Raw genomic sequence first — 23,144 nt, 5'->3', positions numbered from 1 at the left:
AACCCAAATACGTTCCTCAGAGTGAAAATTCGCTCATTTACTATTTTTGCATACTATAAAATGACTGGTTGACTCTCTTTATCTGTGTTGCGAGATGAGTTTCTCTAAAATGTGAAATGTAAAATGTGTACAGCAAAAAAGGGTAAGATATTACAGTAGTGGACAACAGGACGCTCTAAAAAAGACGATAACTATTTTAATATTGTACTATACGATTTGAACTTTTCTGGGAAGCTAGAGCAATTAGTTTACTACAGGATGCGAAAAGAAATTTTTTCAAAAATTGCAATTGATCGGAATTGTTTAAAAAATACTAAAATACATTTTCAACTTTTTTATGTGGGCCTATATGGAAAATTTAAAAAATACGTTTTGTAGATCTGTGTCAATGAAACATATTCTGAAAATTTCTTCAAAATCGGTCGACGTTGCAATGAGCCACAAACGTTTAAAGATGCTAAAAATTGCAAATTTCCACGATTTTCGGCCTCTAACTGCAATAAATCTAAGGATTCTTACATCTTTCAATGCCTGTCGTATTTTCCCGAATCAACCGATTTCGATGAAACTTTCACAGTGCATATAATTTACACAGATCGACAAAACATATTTTTTAAATTTTCAATATAGACCCGCATAAAAAAATTGAAAATGCAACTTTTAGTATTTTTCGAACGATTCCGATCAATTGCAATTTTTGAAAAAATTTCTTTTCACATCTTTTATGCAACTATTTCCGAGGAGCGTATGAAGGTTAAGTATTTTCTCTGGATATCCGACCACTTTTCCAAAATGTCTTTCACGTCATATTATCGTCTTTTCAAGAGTGTCCGAGTACTGACTCGGGTGACTGTAATTCTCGAAATATACATGCCTCAATTTCCCGAGCAATGTGGAATGACTATTTTTCGGAGTAGTGTAGTTTCGAGAGAGAGGATGCCATTTTTGAAAGGCGGATCTTATCCGTGCAGCGCGCTCACACGTTACGATCGTAAGCAGTGGAAAATGACAGGGGCGTGCAATTCGGTTAAAACGATTTTGAAAGGATTTTGAGAAGTTTGAATGGAACTGTGGATGTAGTCGGTAGCACACAGGGAACGGTAGCACAGCTACCGGGTAAACGCGTGCAACCGAGATCCAAGATGAGCTTGCGTCGCGGGACGTGCTCGGACACATACATAGAGCCAGAGAGAGAGATAGTCAGGCAGGCTGCCTAAGGCATTCGTACGCAAGCGTTTCCACACACAGTGGGATCGTCCAACGGATCGGCATGAATAAACCATGAGGATGGAAATTAAAGGCGATAAATGCGCCTCGAATGAGACAGCAGCGAGGAAAGGGACTCGGGCTCTTTATGGGATTTTAATTCAGGGTCCGCGGAAGAAGGATACGAAGAAACGTATCGTATAAAAGAAGGGCGGCCAGCCTCGCTGAAAGAGATCCTAAAGTTAGTCGGGATGCGCATAATCGCGCCTTTCGACGCCCCCGAGGGAAACTACTTTCCCTGCGATCATAATCATGCTACATGTCGTTCAACCGATCGCGTACAATGCCGCGCGTAATTAAACACGCGACCCTACGCCCATGAATTATCGGATACTCCGGCGCCCGCTTTTTGCGGTTCGCAGATGCGCGTTAAAAACGAACCGATTCTCTGCCAGCGTGTCGGGTTGCTGCCGAATTCATTCTTTTCGTAATTACTTTCACTGTCGACGCTAGTTAAGGATGTTCTGGAGGTATATAAAAACGCAACAAAATTCTTGAAAATTTGACAAGATATAATTCTTACGAAATTAATGCAATTACCAAAGTTTGTGTTCGAGTCACTGCACCGTTTAAGAATTATAGCAACTTAAAGTTTGCACATTTTAACACGTCTTCTTATGGAGAATTCATAAAATTCCACTTCATACCCAATTTGAACCTTGAAAAAACGCAACTGGAAACTCCAGTTTTTGTTTATATGTAGTAAAAATTATGTAATTAATTATGTTCAAAATTTATTAGGATTCACTAAACAGTTACAGAGTAAAAAAATTATAAACTGTTACAAAACGTCAAATTTATCGTGTTGTCTCTCACTAGCATGGAAACGCGACAAGTGTAGACCACTGAATATAGCTACAGAGGCTACAGTATTCGAAAAAGTTTAATGCAAAATATACTCATGAATGGCTTTCATTGCCAATATATTGATGGATTTCGAATTTCTTGTACTTCTGTGTTCCATTGTACCTCCAGAACATCCTTAAACTGTGGTATCTTAATATTGTTTCAAATTTATTCTTGGTAGAGTTTCTGTATTTTTTAAAGGGTAGTTACCACATTTTATTCTCTTCTTTTTCACACTTTTTAACCGACTTGGAAAAAGGAGGACGGTATCAATTCGATCTGTATGTGCCTTTTTTCGCTTTTTTTTCTATGTATGTTCACCGATTACGCCGAGATTGATGGACCAATCAGGACGAAGTAGGGTATGTCTCCCGCGATTGGTCCCTTGAAAACAAATTTTGCATTTTTTTCATTCTTTGCGGTTTTTATTGCAAATAACCAATAAGACCGAAAACCCATCGGTAAATATAGCTCTATGAGGGGACCCACCTCGGATCACTTTGACATTCACATATGTTGTCAAGGACAACATTCTGAACAACTTTTGTCATTATGTGTAATTTAATGTGTAATGTAATGTGTAATCACATTATATGTGATCCCGAAAAAAATTAATACGCTTCTTTAAAAATATTCCTGGAAGTGACAAAAATAAAATGCTTATTGATTTTCACGACTTCCTGAATTTTTTTTCACCGGAATCAGCACGATTAGGAAGGACACTTACCATTAGTGGTGTACATGGCGACCCCTTTGAGCGTGACCGGTTCAAGGACTACAGGATCGCTGCGTCCCTTAGCGTTGACAGCGTACAGATGGAGTCGGTAGTTGCGGCCAGGCTCTAGACCAGGAACTTCGAAAACCGGACCTAATGAACTGGATTTCTCTGTGTGATTCAAGTAAATGGTATTGACATGATAAACGTTCTCTTCACTATAGACTTCGAGTTCGTAATTAGTTAAGGGCAAACCGCCGTCAAATCCCTCAAAGCATCGAACGATCAACCAATCAGCGTCCCGCGAGTCGGTAGCCTTGAAATCCTCGTGACCTGTTTCGCACAAAGAAATTATGAAAAATTATATTCCATTGTTCAGAATTCATTGATTACGATGCATTCAACACTGGAACAACCGGGCCCGAAAAGTGACTAAGTTGTGTTCCCTTGAATAATATAACAAGAAGTATTATTTTTATAGAATATGTCTAAATAAGAATTTGAAATCCGTCATTTTGACAGGTAAGATTGTTCCAGTGATAAAGAATTTTTCACGAGTTTTTATCCGAATGTTATTTGGGGTATGTAAAAGAGGCCAAATTAATTATTTCTCGCTCTGGAAAATTTAACAGTTTGCTACATTATGGAACGTAATTGATAATTGGAAATTTCCTGAGGACAGAATTCTGCTCTATACAAAATTAAAACAGCGGTCGTAGCCTTTTCTTCTAACTGATCCATTTGATCATAAATTTTGTAGCAAAGCATATTCAATTCTACATTCAAGTGTGGTTGCTTGGAAAAATCTTTACGCTTCCTATAAACCCATTTCCAACCGAGAAAATGTGGAAGTTATTATACTTATGCATTCCTAGCTTCTATACATTATTCAAATGGAGAATCAACTCTTTTATTGAGCCATGAAAACACAATTTTCAGCAAGAGGCACGCTTAGATCAATTCTGTGCATTTTTACGAGGCAATAAAAATTTTTGTAATTTCCATGCTATTTCTTTAGGACGAAAAGAAAGGTACAAAACAAGACAGTAGAAAAATTTTAATTAATGAAACGGGTTAAAAATTCCAATTGACTCGGAACATTTTTATTTTGCATAAAGATCCGCTGTCTAGTTCCATTTAACAAGCCAAATATTGAAACTTGTCTTAGTATTCATTCTTTTTTCGAAGATTGTAATCTGCATATTTAGTGTTAACGGACATGGTGGGTAAACTTTACTTTACCGGACTAAAAATTAGTACCTTTACCCTACGAATTATGATGATCAAATACATCGTTGTGAGGACCAAATACATCATAATTTGCAGGAAAAAGGCACAAATTTTGAGTCCGGTAAAGTAAAGAGCAGCCGACATTCTTATTGTATTCACTTGTATTATTATTTTATTCTTATATTATACTTATATTATTCCTATAAAGCGAAATAAACCCGGAATGATTAAAAATGCTTACAAATAAAAAAAGAAAAAACGTTCCATCAATTTCCTGAAACCGTGTAACATCAAACGATCTGTCATTTCACGCGACGCAAACAAAATGCTCAAATTCAAGGGCCTCCAGACCGAGGGGACCGAAGCTGGAAACAGTAATCTAACTTTTAACGCGTCACTGGGAGCGGCTGACCCCGGCGAGTATCAAATATCTCAAACACACGGGGATTCTCCGGTGTCACTTTCCCGGTAACGAAAGACCCCCTCTGTCTCTGATCGTCGAGGCCAGCTCGGAACGCGCCTAATTTCACGACCTTTTTCACGCACGATTGGTCACCTTCGCTTTTCACGGGTCACAATAGGAAACAAGCTGTTGAACACAACAAGGCTATCGACCGTAAACCGTCATCCTCGATGATGGGGCGACCGTAATGGTGTAGTTAGCGCTATTTAGGTCAGAAAGGGAGGAGGGAGTATCCAAAGCCTGTGTGTGTATTAGACACACACAGAGAGAGAGAGAGACTAAAGTGTCGCTTACCCATTCGATACGCGTAGGGTCCGGTCGACTGAAGAGCCGTGCAGTTCTGTAGAGGATAGGGCTTCCCGGCGACGATGATCTGAAAAAGACAGGGCGTCTTTTGCTCCCCTATACGGTTCTTGGCCCAGCACGCGACAGTCCCGTAGTCCATGTCGTTTTCTGGCGTGTAATTCAGCCTGGACCCATGCCAGTGGTTCGTGATCAGGCTCAGGGGCTTGACCTGCGTGAATCTATTCGCCGGCACGTTCATCAGCTCGCCGGAATTGTTGAAGGTCCAGTGGAAAGTCGTCGGAGGTGGTTTCGATTGCACACCGCAGACCAGCGAAATCGTCTCGTGCTTCAGGGCGCCGACCACTTGGGTGGAAGAGCCGTCCTTGCAGATTGGTGCGTCTGAAAATGCGACAGGGAACGGTTCCGACTGTCAACCCTGCTCTACCCTTTGCCACCGAAAGAAGGGACCGATAAACGATAGAAGGAAACCGGTGCATACCCGAGCGGAGAACACTGAGATGCTAGGTACAGGAGTGTAGTGTTGCTGTAATCTTAGGGTATGGTAGAGATCAATTTTTGGATTATAGTAGCTACAAAAAAATTAGAATAACATTTTTATACATTGATCAGACGACTTCAGTTTCTCTATCTAGTTATCATTCGTTTACTAGATGATGCGTAATAAAAATTTTGGAGAAATTACGTTCAGTCTGAATTACGAAAAAAAAGGAGAAGTTGCTCTACGTAAAAATTTGCTCAATTGTTGTTTCGTGTGTTTGTCATTGTAAATGTACACACAACACCTCTCATCCTACATCCACAGATTAATCGACTTTGAAGCAATAAATGCGACTGTTTGTTTGGTTAATATCAAACAGTTCCATTCAGACATTTTTCTGGCCGGTTAAACACGAACCTCAAATATTTGAATACTCACACATTATCTCGAGTTTCACTGGCTTGCTCATGGATTTCCCTTCGCTATTGGTCGCCATGCAGGAATATTCACCGGCGGAATTTCTAGTCACGCGTTGCAAAACCAGAGATTGTCCGCTGTGAAGGAAAATTCCAGCTGTCGTGTTCTGATGCAATTCTTTGCCGTCTTTGAACCAGGCCATCTTGTACGCGATCGGATTCGCTTGAACCTCGCATTCGAAATAGACGTCGTCGCCCTCGTTTATGTCGTTCGCCTTTAGACTCGAGCCTAGCTTGATTGACACTATTGGTGCATCTACAAGCAACCATTCGAATGCGTAACATTCATATATTGCATAAATTCGAGAAACATTCGAAATCATTTCAGTTGTTTCAAATTGCTACAGATCCTTTTTCTCATAAGGAAACACCTCTTTAAAAATACAATAAAAATGGAAATTCTAATTTCTAACTGTACGAAAATTGTTCCGAACTAGTTCCAGACTGATACAAAATTAATGCCATAAATTAGTGGGTAGAATTAACATTTGGTAACACTCACAATAGACTAGTAGCCGCCATCTGTCTTCTAAAGCGCTATCAGGTACAACCGAGTTCTCAGCCCGACATGTCAGATATTTCCCATCGTCCTCCATGGTCGGTACATAACTCAACACACTTCTCGTAATGTTCGGATTAACTACAAACTACGAAGAACTCAGAATCTAAGCCAGCGGACACGTCCATGTCGCAGCTGAGGAATTCTCCTGCGACGATGGCAGATTCAATAATGTAATACTCACATTTCTGGCCATGTATTCCACCAAATGTTTCCCTTTCCACCAGGTAAACACAGCGTCCGGTTGAGACCCTGAACTGACGCATTCAATTTCGTACGTTTTTAGGGCCGACAAATAAGCTTCCTTATTCGTTATGTTCACTGCCAACGGTTTCACTGGAAGTCAACGAGTGTAGTTAGGTGAACGCACATGATTCTGCTTAATATTCCAGACAAACTACCACAACTTCAAATGATAAAGAACCGTTTTTACTATTTTCACTACTTGTTTTAAAAGGGAGTCTTATAAATCTATGTATATTTAATTGTACAGTAAATATTCTATGGACAGAGGGGGTGTTACACGTTGGATGCAAAAAAATATCCCCTACACTGCGGGGAACGCCGCGAGGGCCACGAAGCTCGAGCTGCCTCGGTCGCTGAGCAGCGTAAACATGCCCCGTAATCTGTCCCGGGTTGGATATATCGGTATGAACCACAACCTATTCCAATCGTAAAAACAAACAAGTTTCATTTATTGCATGAAGCGGTCTCATCTGTACGCTATTTTTTGCTGCGCTTCGGCCGCGCGAGGTCTCTGTTTACACGCGCTGTCCTTCCCTACGTTCGGCTCGGTCTTTGAAGTACAAAAAAGTAGTGCCTCTCTACGAACTATGCAAACGTACCTCCCCGAGGCCCTTGCGTCCATCGAATATTTACTGTGTTTATTGTTTGCCACGTTTCTGGAATGTTAAGATTGTAGAAAATCACAGTAACTCTCACACGGTACAATTATTGTTGAGCACACGGTTTCTGTGAAAAATACAACAAACATAAAATATCGGGTTGTTGCATATATGAAATGTCCGATTTTTTGCAGTGACATTACACAAACGCAATTTTGTACCCCCAACGTATTCTATTTACAAATTTCAAGTTTCTTGAATGTATTATGGTAAAGATAAGATATTATGGTGATTCACGTTTTTCATTTACAAGATTGTTATCTTGATTTCGTAGTTCATTTTTACCATCAACGACTAGTAAGTTAATTAATCACCACATTTTCACCAAAAATCACATAATGCTATCGTTAATAAGTTATTTTCCCAGACATATATAGAAGGAATACACAACAGTAGCGTTGGTTCGTTGGTTGACGTCGAAATAAACTTGATTTAAAAGTAAAATTATAAGTTAAAATTGAACATTTTTTGGATATTAAGGATTAGCTTTGTACCACAAAGTTTTATATAATAAACCTATAGACTATAACAGCATTTCTTGATCGAAACTTTTTATAAGAGTCACATTCTACAGTTGGACATTTTATATGCAACAAACTAATATTTAAAAGGAAATTTATATGTGTAAATAAGAATTGAAGATAGGGTCGTAAGTTTTGTACTTCAATGTGACGTAATAGTATTTTATTGATCAAAACGCATTGCAACATTTGCATTCTAAAATCGGGCATTTCATATGCAACAACCTAATAATTACTGCTAGTAATTCTTAAGTGTGAAAATGCATCGACATCCCTCAATATTTTCCACGAGTCTAACAAAGGGGTAAACGTGTTTAATATTTAAGAGGAAATTATGTATCCAAAGAAATCTCAATATCAAGGGACGTGTACTCTTACTCACAATTGACATCTAGAACGATCTCGGATGTCTGAGGAGGGATGAGATGCGTGTTGCTCGCCCGACAAGTTAACTTCGCCCTGCGGAACTCTCTCGTGACCTTCGAGTTATCAAGCCGATTTATCGTGATGTCTCCGTGTTCCAAGGTGTACGTATCATCCAGCAGTCTCCCCTCGAAATGCCACGTGACATTCGGAGGCGGTGAACCCCCGATTACCTCGCATAATAAGGACAATTCGCTACCCTCGTTGAAAGGCTGCTGTATCTTAGCCAAACTTCGGCCGACGCCAGTGTAAATCGCCGGCTTGTTTGGTGGCACTGTCACGAAGTTTAATTTATGTGAGTCAGGTCGCATCGCGCGAACTCTACCGAATCTTTTGAAAGATTTCCCTACCACGGTACTGTAATTATTCATACTCATCCACAGATTTCTATATATCATTTTCACAACAATGTGACTGATCAAATCGTACCTTCTCTTGGTTGGGGAACTTAATTTAATACTCGAGTCTTATGGAGGGGTTTATACAAATTTCTTTACTTGTTTGTTCTATTCACTCTGTATGAGTGAATAAATGAGTGACTTGTACATTTTTCTTAGATCTATTACTAATATTTTCTCAAGATTTAGGTTTCAATATACAAGGTGTTACACGTAACACTTCTCTCGATTTTTCAAGTACTTACGATAATCGGGCGAAAACATATTTTAAACAAAAGTTGATCAGTTTTCGATTGGCTATACATTGCAATAAAAAAGAGTTCAAATTTCATTTTTAGTATTGTCAAGGCCACCTTCATTTTTTTAAATGGCACTTGGTATTTTTGATTTAACAGTATTATAGCCCGTATCAAGAGGAATTCAACGACCTAGTATACCATGACCTTCGGATGACCTTGAATTACCATATAAAAAAATGAAGGTGGCCTTTTTTTATTGTAATGTATAGACAATCGAAAACTGATCGACTTTTGTTCAAAATATTTTTCTGTCAGATTATCGCAAGCATTTCATTGGAAAATCGTGAAAAGTTTTAAGTGGGACACCCTGTGTAATATTGTACAGGGTGTAAAGAAATTATACGTCATGGCTTACCATAGGATGATTCTACAACCTCGATTTGGTTGAACTTGAACTAAGGAAGATGCCGCAAAATTTACCTGGAATTTGAAGGTCAAGAGGTCAACAATTTTTTTTTAATTGCACCGCAGTTTACTCCTCGAGGGTCAAAAGTGCATTTTTGACCTTTTGCACTTTTGACCCTCGCGAGGAGTAAAGTACGATGCAATTAAAAAAAAATTGTTGACCTTTTGACCTTAAAATTCGAGGTAAATTTTGCGGCACATTCCTTAGCTCAATTTCAACCAAATCGAGGGTGTAGAATCATCCTGTGGTAGCCGCGACATATAATTTCTTCACACCCTGTACATTGTCCATTTCTAAATTTTTTTGTCAATTTTGTATACTTTATTAATTTTTCTCCTAATCTATTACTAATAAGTGTCTTACTGTAATATTTTAGGAGCGAAACTATATAGCTCACTGTTTATTTCTTTTATATGTTTAGTTTATTATTTGTTCATAGTATATTGATTCTGTACCAGTTTATAGCCGCAGTATTATTTTAGGAACAACACTGTACAGTTTACAATCTATTCAGAAATACCATGTCCAACGTGCATAATTCATTTCGTACTTGTTTGAGATGCAAGTTTGAACATTTCCTCGAATAGCCCGTGAATCGCAATAGTGTCGAATATATCGACATTATTAAAATCGAAACCTGAAATATGTAGCTTCCGCAGAGTCTCCCGTATTCCTTTGAAATGCTTATGTCATTTCTATGTAAACTAATAACAAGGAAGATCAATCTGCTCCACTTCAGCACTGAATACGAATGAAGTACAAGCTCTCCAAAGGAGTACGTGGAACTCCAGTGAAACTGATAACTGCTTGCATTGCTAATATTGCATTTCAAACATTCCTTAAAGTGAAGTTCGTTCAAAAATTAAATTTAAAAGTATTTCACGTATTGATCAATCTTTTAGGAATTTGAATATTTACTTCTTTAGAATGAACCTTATCTAAGAGAAATTATATTTAAAAGTTCCGTACCAATGAAAATTTAGGAATTTTTTGAAATTGTTTTTGTACTGAAACGGTTTTCAGTTCAATCATTTATTATATTTGATTTTTTAATGTTATTTTAGAAAGTAATGTTTAAAAGTGCTGTACAAATCACTAAACAAATCATGAATTTGAAGATGTCTGTGTAGGACCGAAAATTAAATTGATTTCCTGCAACACCAATTTTAGATATATTGTTGAATCTAAGTTTGTACCTGTTTAGAAATTATTAAACGTTCGAACGTCATTACACTCTTCCATTTCTCTAAAAATTTGTTTCTCCAACAGCCACGGCCAAGTTTAATCGCAATCGTCATTTGAAGGCAAGAAACTGTATGTGTTGAACCCATTGTACATACGTGCATACACGTACGTCTGAGATTAGCAATGTGAATGCCATTAAGCACCATGAACGCGGGTACTGCCGCGAAACAATCCTAAATCACGAGCAAACGGGTTGGGTTTAAATGCTTACTGCATTCTTGCGTTATAAAACACCGAGGAGTGACACACCGTGAAACGAAGTCGCACGTTGCTTAAATAATACACGATAACACATCATTCTTCAGCTTTGAAACCGGAACACTGCAACACCTGTTGAATCTTCGCTGGTCGCAATTAATTAAAAATCGTATTAGTGCTCTCGCAGGAAAAAGCCATCCGCACAGCCGTAAATTACAGAATCACGTCTTCGCTCTGATTAATAGATAAGTATCCTGTTGTTAATTAATTTTCTGGAATTTTTTATTGCGTTCGTGGTCTACCAGGAAATTATAATTTTAGAAAATTTTGTTAAAAAGTTTAGAAAGGACACGAATAATATGGAATATATTTTTCATTTCGAATATAGATTAAGATTTTAAAGTAAAAGAACTGTCTTCAAAATGTTCATGCACCTCACTTTTTAAGATGAAAACCTATGTTTGCAATTCCAATTATAAAAGCACCAAGATAAAGTAGTAAAAAAAATTAATATATAGTGGGGCATATATATTTGTGTTAAAAAAAAAATAAGCATGAGTTCGTTTCCGAGATGACATACAAATTAACCATACAATTAAACATACAAATTAACATTTTCCACCACTTTATGTCAGAATTTATTTTAACGAAATTGTGAAAGGATTTCGAGGCAAACCACTTCTAACTAAAGCTTTAAAAAATGTAGATTTACGTATTTTCTCTTAATTTTACTAATGGAACGTGTTGACACGTGTTGACAGCTCATAGAAATATTCGTTGCTGCAGTCATTTTGTAAAATGCTAAAAATGTTACGAAACAAAAATTGACCAAAAATGAATACTCGATAATCAACGTATTTTAAAGAGATCTCAGAATATAAATGATGTGTTGTTTAGAAAAATTGTGGGAATAAAGAAAATAAAATTATGAGAAGCAAGGCAACGTGGTAGACTATCAAAATGCTCTCCTGCCGTTTAACGGGCAGACCTAAGGGAAATTTCGCGTACGGAAACTTTATCATCTTCAAGAGTGCAACGGTTTCACCTCGAATATGCCCCACATCTGGTAAGAAACGGGTTTTCTAAGAAGAAAGTCGAGAAAGGAATAAATATCTAAAATATTTGAGGAAACTGTTTCTCTGCGAATGTCACACACGAATTGAATTTTCCAAAAATAGCGCATTCATGAAATTTTACTCATCGTTTCAGCTCGATCAGCACTGAATCCTGGGGGCGAAAGGAGGACTACATCCATAATCTCGAGATCGAGGCGAATGTGATATAATTAGGATTCAGTCACTATATTAGAACCATTTTAATAATTACACAAATGCTAATTTCGGCGAAAGTAACGTTAAAAATAAGTTTTACCATTCCTCACGTCTTCTCTCAAAAATCTCAAGATCACTGTCTGACTTTTAAATAGAAAGAAAGTTTTGGTTAAAATGACTTAAATTTGTTATCTAATTAAAAAATGCAATCGTTCTACCACTGTCTCTTATTTTCTACATAATTTATAATGTGACCAAAATGGTCCCAAATCTCAATATATTTTTGAATAATTTTTCTGGAGCTATTTACAAAGCAAAATTAGTATTTATTTTTGTGAAGGCATGTCAATTTGTTTAAACCATGCATCCTGTCCTACGAAATACAATACGGCGCTCCATAAATACGTTTCTGATAATTAAGCACGAAGTTACTTGTCAAGCACGCCATTTTTCATGAAACGAATCATTTAATACCGCCTGTGCCTGGTGAATAGAGTGGGCTTGACATCTATCATGCTAATATCACGTAAGGTGACAGGTATACAATGCCGTATCTTGTAGCAGTGCTAAAAAATTTGCCTTGCAAATGCGGCACTTTCTTCGCCAGTGAGGAAGCTATCAATGGAGTGCGATGCTAGTATGCGATTGCATTATTCTTTGGTATATGTTCATTGTTCGTCCGTACTGTTTATTTACTTTTCTGAACAAGATCATGAATTAGACAATTAGGTAATGAAATTTTTTAATCCAATTCGACGTGGTTCGTCAAACAATCAATTTTATAATTAAATTTTTCAGTCTATTTCCAAAAACTTTTTAAATCATGCAGTAAAACGCTTATTCTCGTATTAAAAGATACTATTCTCTGTTATCAATTAATTTTTTCACGCAGACTCACTTACGCGTGGATTATATCACAGTACTATAGAATTTGCGAAATCTTGCAAAAGTGGAAGCTCACGGTCGCCGTTATCAGGCGTACGATAATCAATTTTAATCTTCCTCTCATTAAAAAATTCTGTCCTCCAGTATCAATTTACTTTTTCATGTAACATCACTTTCGTGTCACAGGAACAGTACACTACTGCATAACGCGATGAAACACAATTATTTAAAACGACTGTACATGTGTACTATCTGTTTGAGCAACATTTTGTACATTCGCTGCATGTTTTCTACTAAATCTTTTCAGACAGCTTTTTGATCATGTTATACAGAAGTCTAGTGTACTGTAAAATTCGCGAAATCTTGGAAATGTGTAGGCTCGCGTCAAACAATAGAATCCCCGATCACACGAAAAGGTGTGTACTCACCTATCACAGTGAGGTTAACCTTCTGATTTCTCGTCGGGCTATTTTTGTAATCCACCCTGCACCTGTACACCCCCGCGTCGTTCGTTTCCAAGGGATCGATCTCCAATTTCGCAGGCTCCACGTTTGTTCTCATAGTTGCCCTTTCACCGAATACGTATGGATCTGACCAGAGCCTCGCCTGGGCTATCGATCTGCCGCGAGCGTCCACGCTGTATATCGGTAAGCCATCCTTTTCGCCTTTGTACCAAAAAACCATGCTCACCACCTCGCTTCTAGTTGAGGGATCAATGTCGCAAGGTATTTGAGCTTTGAAGCCAGCTACTGCCGACACGTCCAGTATGGGAACTGAAAACATTCCAAAACAATGCTGTTATTATACGACTCCATTCGATCGACGCTCGAAATATCATAGAGCCTCCGTTATCCGAACAAATCGTCGGTGACACCGTTGTTCGGATAACAGAATTTTCAATACCATCCTCTAACGTACAGGGTGTTCTATAAAATTTCAGCGATCGTGTTACACAGTGACTCACGTAATTCGTCCAGTTTCAACCAGATGCAGTTTTTTATCAATAAATCAAACAACTTTTTTACAAAGCTGGATGGTGTGCAATGAGCATTTTGGAAAAATTGCATCTGGTCAGAATACTTCGTCGCTTCCTTAACCCTTTGACTGCTAAAGACGTTGTATACGCCCTCACAAATCCATCAATATATACGAGAGGTGTAAATATACGATCGCTGTATTTTTTTACTATAAGAACACCTTTACTGTTTTACCAATTGATTCAATCCATCAATATATACGAAAGTGTAGGATTTTAGTCTATACTTTTAGTGTGCATACTACTTAAGCCTTCTTCGAAAAAATAATCAAACGCGAAAATGTGTAGTATGTAGTAAACACAAAATCCGACGAGAAAGTAGATATAAATGCGAAAAATGCGATGTAGGTTTATGCGTTGATCCACGCTTTAGAATATATCACATACAAATTGATTATTAAATTGTTTCTATTATCTTTTTATTATCTTTAATCGTTGATTATCGTTTAATTATCTTTATTCGTTCATTATCGTTTTATTATCTTTATTATCATTATGTTAAAGTTGTCAAAAGGAATTTATTCCTCATTATCAATTTTGGATTTTTTCCTTTATGCTTAATTAGCGATTATTATTGAAGGAATGCACAAATTAAGTTAAGTAAATTAAAATAGCTCAAAAGAATACTTCAAATAAATTAAAAAATGGATATTTTTACTTTATTTGTAATTATTATATTTTGTTAAACCCTAAGTATGGTATCAAATCTCCGACTGACTTGCAGCGACTGACATTCATCCGAGAGCGCGCCGCAGTCAAAGGGTTAATTAATATCATGAATTTAGTTAGCTTAATAGATTGTACAATTTTATGAAAAATAAGGTAAGAATTTCTTTGATTGATTTATAAAACAATGTTATTTATTTTAATTAACGCTAGAACTACCGAGCACTAAACGCAATTGGCATACATTGCCTTATAATAATGACAAAATTGCATTCATTTAGATTTCGCACCAGTTTTGTTTAAATATGCACTTCAAGAGAGAAGTTCGCTAAAACAATTTCTCAGAAGAACATAGTTATAATTTTAATATTTCTAAAAGAACAAATCAGGAGCAAGTCATTTTCACAAATCCGGTAGTTAATACACACGTTTTCCTCTAATTTAGAAAGTTTCATATAAATCCGAAAACATCCGCAGTTATTGCACTGTGTACCATGGACGCTTCCATTCCCCTCAGTTTACTTTATTCTACATTTTCACAACGTGTCTTTCCCATTGCGTCAGAGTTAGCACAAACTATAAAATATCTGAGACCGCGTTTCATGCTTTCCAATTGATTCGATCACACGAGCATTTTTCACGTAGCATCCGCAAGCAGGGTACAAATAAATGTGTGTTTCTCAACGCGGGGTGCCGTGCACTTCGTTTCTTTTTTTTTTAACACAAAGCATTGAACGCGTAACAATTGAACCAATTATTCGAGCATTTTCTGTGTTGCGTGCCAGTGCCGCGCGCAGATCACGCGCAATCGACTACGTTCAAAATCAAAATGCAGTAGAACAAAGAAATGTAACCTATTGGCCACTATGTTTGCATTGCACAGTGTCGTTCGTGACGCGCGGAATGTTTTACACACTGTTGCTAAAATGTATTAGGTGCAAAAACAATTGTTGGTTCGAAGCGTTGGCGATAATACGAAACATACATTTCCACTTCAAACACATTTGCATTTACAGAATATTTAAAAATGAGATTCCATTTTGTCGATTCACATAGACATTTTCACATGAAATGACTCTTGATACAATGAAATCTTTTAAAACATTAATCAATTAATAGTGTGTACTAGTGTTATATTTAAACAAAATTATTTTTATACGCGCAGCATCAAAAAAGTACAACAGTATCATTTTAGAGTCATAATTAGACTGCAGATCTTTACGGAAAACAGAATTCGTTTAATTGCACGCCATAGGAACCAAATAGAAAAATTGATTTCTCTCTTCGGTGGTTTTATGAAGTAGCACGGAATTTGTTGATATTTTTTAATTCTTTTAACCCCTTGCCCTACAATATCGTGTCAGACTCGTGTTGAAGACTTTGAACACAGTCTAATAATTATGTATGTTATTAATCTTCTTTAAACCGAGATGAAATTCTATTTTGGTTTTGTTAATGTATAATTATTGAAGAACATGTAGGTATACAATAGATATACAAATTTTCTCCATTTTTAGGAAATTACGAACCACGAAGAAAGTTCTAATCATTGAAACCGTATATTAAATCGTAGGGCAATGGGTTAATCTTCCTCTTTGAAATTACATCTTCCCATTTTTGCGATAAATGCATAAAATCCTCAGGATAGTCATAATATTGCAATTTACTCCAATAATTTACCGCAGTATAAAATAAAAAACTATTACTTCGGAAAAGGACCTCTCTCTCTCTCTCTCTCTCTCTCTCTCTCGTTGGTATGCGTCGGTGCACCTTTTGCGAAGCAAAACCCGAGGGGGTTAAAAAATCGCGGAAATTGCGTTATAATGGCCAGGTGGACTGGTTAATTTTCATCGAACGTTGCTGTCCAATATCTTGAGAGGTCCCTCTGTATCTAAGGTCGACGAGGAAAAGGATAACGAGGTTAGAGCGACGCCGTTCGACGTGGTGCCGAAGGTGGGGGGCGGTGGCGGTTAGGTGGCAGGAGGATTGATGAGGTGGCTATGAAAGCCAATAAAATCGCGACGTCGCGGTAACCTCAGGACCAAGGTCATAAATCGGCAAGTAGACCGATTAATTGGCTTCGGCGGTGGTGTGCAGGTCTACCTTTGACCGGCGATCTTGTAGGTGTGCGCCCGTACGAACTTTTGTTCCCGGCGGTGGCCCGTGTGGCCCGCTCTCTCTCCCTCACTCTCTCACTCTCTCGCCCGCCCACGATTCAGTGCGGGCTGACCGGACTCTGGCCAATTTGCAGTAACTCGGCTTTCGGTCAGTGACTGACTAAAACTGGAAATTTGTGGTTGCAGCAAGAAAATATACGTGATCCGGCAGCTGCGGTGCCCCGGACCTGAGATTCAACCGACTACGCCGCGCCGTACGTCCGGTTGCGAGTAGAATTAGGAAGAAAATCTATGTCGCCCTCCCTCCCTCTCTCTCTCTCTCTCTCGCCCTCTCAGTGTCCCTCTCCATTTCTACTTCTCTTTATCTCTCTGTCTTTCCCTGTGCGTTCCTCTCTCCACCTTTAATTTTCTGTTTCTCTCTATCTTCCTGTTCTGTATTTGAGGCAGTTCGAAACCGTGAGAACATGAATGGAATAAATCGATTTTTGCGATCTGTTAAATTAGAGAGGAATCTCAATTCTTGCGAGTATATTAGAATTAGATTGCCTTTTCAGCTTCATCTGAATATTTTCCTTTTGCCATTCTGTTCTGTTACGTAAAATCAAAAATATAACTTAATCAGGAACACGGGACAACAATACGTTTATGATCACTCTTTAAGTCACCCACTTTCCTTTATAATTTTTCTCAATATTTGGGGGAAAAAAGCACTGCGTTCAAACGAATTTCGCACTTTTAGACGCTGTTTTAACATGTTTCGCTCTGCGACATATTCTGGCATGTAAATACGGAAAATTTCAAAGCATAGACGTTGAAAATGAAGGTTTAGCAAAGTAAATAACTCTCATTTTGACAACATCATCTGTTCTTTTCTTCTAAATAAGCATGAAAATTTGTAAATTTTAAAGTGCGATTAAACGAGTTTCGCTCACTGTATGTCTATCTCTATCTTCCCGTCCTGTATTTGAGGCAGTTCGAAACCGTGAGAACATGAATGGAATAAATCGATTTTTGCGATCCGTCAAATTGGAGAGAACCCTCAATCCTCCCGAGAAGAATTAGGAAGAAAATCTATGTCACTCTCTTTCTCTTTCTCTTACTTTCCACTTTGCTCCCTTTCTATCCGGTATCCTGGTACCGGAGCACCACCGAATGTTGCGAATACCGACAGCGCTTCGGAGCGAGATCCTTCTGTCAATGAAATTTATTGACCCGTAACTTTGCGCGGATTTTTACGCGAGAGTGAAACGCAATTTATTTTCGACGAAAAGAAAGTTTATTTTGCAATATTAGGTTCGTCAGCATGGAATTGCCGCGGGTGAATCAAAATTTATGTATTTCCAACTCTCATTTGGTTCTGTCAATGTAATCTACAGACTTTTTCCATAAAACTGGTACTGATAAAAACGTTGAAAAAGTTTTTCCACGACTGAATTTTCCACGAACTTGAAGATTGAACCTTCCCCATTACAACAACCCCCTTGATTCAACCCCCATCAGTTCATGTACGATTTTTTCTACTCGTTTCACTATATTAATATAAGGTACGCCATGAGGGGGTCCCACACAGTATAGAACTTATTCCTCATTTCTGTTCCATGAAACTGTCAAAAGAAATCGTGCATCAAATTTTATGGCGTCACTGTAAAGAGGAAGCTCCAATCTTCAAATCCAAGGTGGATTTAGCTGGGAAAAAGATTGTCCAATATTTTCCGACCCGTTTCAATCTACAGCATCTAGTTAACCATTTTTACGAATTTTTTAAAGTCCGTTATCTAGTTGTGGAAACGGTATTTCGAAGATGTGAGACGAATCGGAACAATCGGGAAATCGTAATGGGAAAAAGTGGGACAATTTTCGAGATCCGTCAAGATGGAGAGTACTCCGCATCGTTTCGCGATCTATCGATCAGCGGCACGAGTGTTGTTGGGCATTTTTTCATCGCGATTTCGGACCGGATAGAAACGGTTTTCGAGCGGGTAAAACGGAAAGAGTGGGAGGCGGTAACATGGTTTGCGAGGCTTCAGATGGGAATTATTGGATTTTAATACACCTTTTATGGTTTGCACGGGGCGTCGGTGTTACGACAAATAACAGGTCCAATTGAATTTGTAATCCCGTTTGGGAGGGCGAGCTGTCGGCGGAGAATCGAAAAATTCGACCGAAACAGAATTACGTTGACAGCATCGTTTTGCGTTATCGATTTAGCGTTGCGCTACGTACGCTGCCTCGTGCGAAATGCGATTTCGACGGACGCGCTGTGCAGAAACGGACCGGGCATTTATTTGCCATAATAAATGGAAGTCGTTCTCGGCGATGTTTACATTTAAAAATGCCTTTCGACTAATTTTTAGAGTGCCGGGTATCAACCCGGAACGAGCCCAATGCTGAATTAACGAGCTCGCTTCTTTTCAGTATTCATGAACGATCCGGGACAGACGATTGTTAAATACTTCCTGCCTGGGACCGGTTGCCATCGCTCAATTGTCCCGTTTAATTAACTAATAAGCGGTGTCGTTGACGAAATCGGTGTCGTAATTGCGGGGACATTAGATTACAAATTAATTTTTATTTCCCTTGTTATATTATTTGGACTTGTTTAAACAAATGGGCAAGTACAACGAGTTTTCTCAATGTCTACGTAATGTTGACGTCGGGGTTTTAATTATTATTGTAGGGACACACATTTACAAATATTTCCTACATGAATTGTATAATATTATAATAATATTTCCTATATAGTCACAAATTAGGTAGCTGTGGATCAACAAAACACTGAATTGATATTTATAATAGGACAATTGTGGAGGACATTTAATACCTAACATTCGTCACAATTAAACAAAATATTCTTCTATCAAGAATAGATAATTTTTACTTTCCTTCTTTTTTACTCACTTTCGGACATCAAATAATACAGTTACAAAACCTGCCTACAGCATTAATAACATTTTAGATGCACCTTCAGTATAAATATTCCGATTCTGAGCAACGTGCAGATGAAAAATAAATGGTAAAGAGGATATTATTTCCCGCATGAGAAAGTACAATTCACGTTGTAGTTTTTATTCCATTTTAATTAAACAAAGCTGTCAGATGTTTGTGTACATTTCACATAAATTTCAAAATATTTAATCTCATTCGAAAAAACAAGACAAGAGTATAAACATTTATACAAAGCATTCGATTTTCCACTCTACTGTAAATACTTGAAAAATTACATGTACTGTAGATACAGGTCAAGTTATTGGCATCGTTATTGGTTTTCGCATTATTTTTCACGAAGATTTCTCCAAGAGCTAACCGTTCGTCAAACTTCGGAAAATATCACTTCAATGTCTATCCTAACAGAAAATTCACTGTCACGCTTCATTGAGCACACCTTACACGTTACGTTGCACACATACCCGAAATCGACTATCTGCAGTACTTCGGGCTATACCGCAAAAATAGCACAGAAGCTGCAACGAACAGATCCGCATGTTTTGACTTTAAATAGATCCTGTGCTTTCTTAACCCTTCTCTTCGGATTTCTAACTCTAGTGCTATAGATCGTCCGTGTAATGTTTTGCTAAGCCGCGAATATTTTTAAGAATTAATTAAAATAACAATAGATTCATGAACGTCGCATATCCTCGTCAGGGATAATTGAACAGAACAATACTCAAATATAAAAAATCCAATAAAATACTACAACTCTTCGCATAGTAAAATGGTTCATTAAAATCACACAATTATATTCAACAATCACTGTATAAATTTCCCTCAACAATAAACATCATAAGATAATGCCCAAAAATAAAGAATCTAATAAAATACAATAACTCATAGTGCCCATTTAATGCCATAGTTAATTCCATAATTATACAATTTATAATTGTTGTTCACCTTTAATATAAGTATACTTAGGTATCAATAAATAAATTTCAGGGAACCTAAAAATAAATATTAAAAAACAGCATCTACATTACCATAAATATGGTAAAATAATATCCAAAAATAAAAGAGGGCCAATAAAGTGCTATAAACTCTTCACACAGCTTAATTTCACTAATAAGTAGTCAATAAATAATATCTACGATGTTCAAAATTAAATGTACCAACGTAACAAAAATAAAATGGATGTAAAATAAATTCGCACCCAAAGAACGTAAAGTTAACAAAATACGTGCCGTAGGAAAGTCTCCTCCAGCTGCTGAAAAATCACCTAGATGTACCAAAGCTTGGATTCTCTTTAGGACGGCCTCTTGGAAAGAGACGCAAATAAATGGGGACATGGAAAACCCAACTGTAAATTAGGGCATCTTCACGAACCTGGAATATCTATAGACATCGTGCACAAATCTTGCTTGCACTCCCCGCTACACTCCATTACACAAGAGACCTTTTATATTAACGGACATTTCCATAAAATAATCAGATCGTGCCAACTATCCGTTTCAGAGTTATTAACTTAATGGCATTTAATAGCATGACGTTGCTTTTAATGAAAACAGATAAATTAATTGATAAGCTCGTTCATATCGAATATTAAATAATGTAGTGCAATTATGATATTTATGAATGTAAAGTTTAATAAAAATGGTTAAATTAATTGATTGACTCATTCATATCGAAAATCTCACTGATTGCAGTGCAATTATGGTATTTATAAATGTAAAGTTTAATAAAAATGGTTAAATTAATTGATTGACTCATTCATATCGAATTTCAATGAATGCATGTATACAATTATGGCTTTTAAGTACGTGAAGCTGCTTTTAACAAAAATAATTTAATTAATTAACAGACTCATTGATATTGTGAAACTGAACGATTGCAGTCGTGCAATTTGTGCAAGTAAATACGAGCCTGTTATATTGATTGCTTGGTACTCCAAGTGCCAACTCGCGAAAAACGAGCCCATAAGTCTAAGTCATTGAGCAGCGGGAGATCTCACGATACGTTAATTGCCGTTGCGAATGAGACTCTGTGGTTAGTAGAAAATCATTAATGACTCCACCAATTCTGAGGTCTTCGAATATTTAAAATACGTGATAGTTTTTTTCTCGAAATTGATCTTCACCGATGCGAAAATATTGCGAACTAATTAAGGCATTGAAGCAGAATTTAATTTTCTTCATCAATGGTTCCAGTAAATTCAGAGTGAAGTGAAGCTGTATGAAGTTCGATTAAAAACTGCGTTCAATTAACTTTTCGAAGATTTCTACTCTCTGCGAAAGCAGAGAGACGTCAATTTTCAATTAAAAACGCCAGTACCGATTAATGTGCAGTATACTGTGGCTAATTATATCAATGTATGCTGAATGAAATAATGTAGACGTCTTTTCTTGCATAATTACCACTTCATTTTAATAAAAATAAGAAGAATGTACTTATTCAGATTTGTAAAGATTTTAATTGAAAAATTTGGGATCCGTAAAATTGACGTAGTTCTAGTGGTAGTAATTTCCCGCAAGAGCAGATTCGAAGTTTGAACGTCTGCTGATTTTGTATATTTGAAACAGACGACCATAAATTACATTTTCCAGCTAGCAAACAGTTCCCATTATTAAGATACGTCTGGGTATAATGGCAAAGCTGTGCCCCTTTGTCAAAATAGACAATGTATCAGAGGACAAAGCAAGTTTAGAGTCTAAGTTCTGACCAATTAAAATCTTCCGTCGGATTGCCATTGATCAAGGACACGAACAGGAGACAATTCTACAGCATGCCAGGACGCGACACACAACAGTATCAATTTAACTACCTGATGAAGCTGCTGTTAGGGGTAGACTGTAAGTAGCTTCGAAGCTGTCTAGATAGTTTCCAACACCTCAAAAAAGCAATATCTTTAATCAATTTCGAAACTTCTATAAATTGAGTACATTGGAAATATAGTTAATGAATTATTAATTCTTATGACTGTGTTACAATGTGTAAGCATAGTTCATCTTTCTGACCAATATACTCTGTCGTCATCTATTTTGTTAACTAACAACAAGATGAATGACAAAACATGAATAACATGCATTTGTGTGAATGATGCGATCAAATTCATATACTAAAAATATCAAAATTTATATATGATATTAAAATTATCGACTTTCTGTTTAAACAAGTACGTAATTTAAAATTACGCAATTTGTAGGAAATCGTCTGCTGCAAAATCTTAAAAAATTAACGAAGATTCAGTCAATAATGATTTTATCTAGTAAATGAACGAAAGAGTTTTTCGATGAAGAAGTTCTTTTTAATTCACGAGTATCTGAAATACTGCGAAATTCGCATACCGAAATGTAGTATAAATAATTCATAAAATATTATTCTTTCTGATTGATCACGAACCATCTTTTCTGACCGATACATTGCAGATTAAAAATTGAATTCTGAAGTTACGAAATATAATATACGCGAGTCTTGTGCTGCAAACTGAGATCAGAAGAGTTCAAAGGG

General features: G+C 37.1%; 1 protein-coding gene across 1 annotated transcript in view; it reads right to left on the bottom strand.

Annotated features, from left to right (window-relative positions):
• LOC143213230 (neural cell adhesion molecule 2) overlaps positions 1–23,144 on the bottom strand; it is a 77,014-nt gene that overhangs the window by 5,525 nt on the left and 48,345 nt on the right. Inside the window, exons 2-8 of the mRNA XM_076432879.1 lie at positions 13,319–13,663; positions 8,148–8,462; positions 6,524–6,675; positions 6,283–6,427; positions 5,743–6,036; positions 4,815–5,204; positions 2,840–3,160 (exon numbers count right to left, since the gene is read on the bottom strand). Coding sequence (XP_076288994.1) covers positions 2,840–3,160; positions 4,815–5,204; positions 5,743–6,036; positions 6,283–6,427; positions 6,524–6,675; positions 8,148–8,462; positions 13,319–13,663 — 1,962 coding nt within the window. The remainder of the gene's footprint in view (positions 1–2,839; positions 3,161–4,814; positions 5,205–5,742; positions 6,037–6,282; positions 6,428–6,523; positions 6,676–8,147; positions 8,463–13,318; positions 13,664–23,144) is intronic.

The sequence above is a fragment of the Lasioglossum baleicum genome, chromosome 11 (genome assembly GCF_051020765.1).
Source record: "Lasioglossum baleicum chromosome 11, iyLasBale1, whole genome shotgun sequence".
Lineage (NCBI taxonomy): Eukaryota > Metazoa > Arthropoda > Insecta > Hymenoptera > Halictidae > Lasioglossum > Lasioglossum baleicum.
Note: the sequence above shows the minus strand (reverse complement) of the source record. Positions and strands in the feature narration are given on the sequence as shown.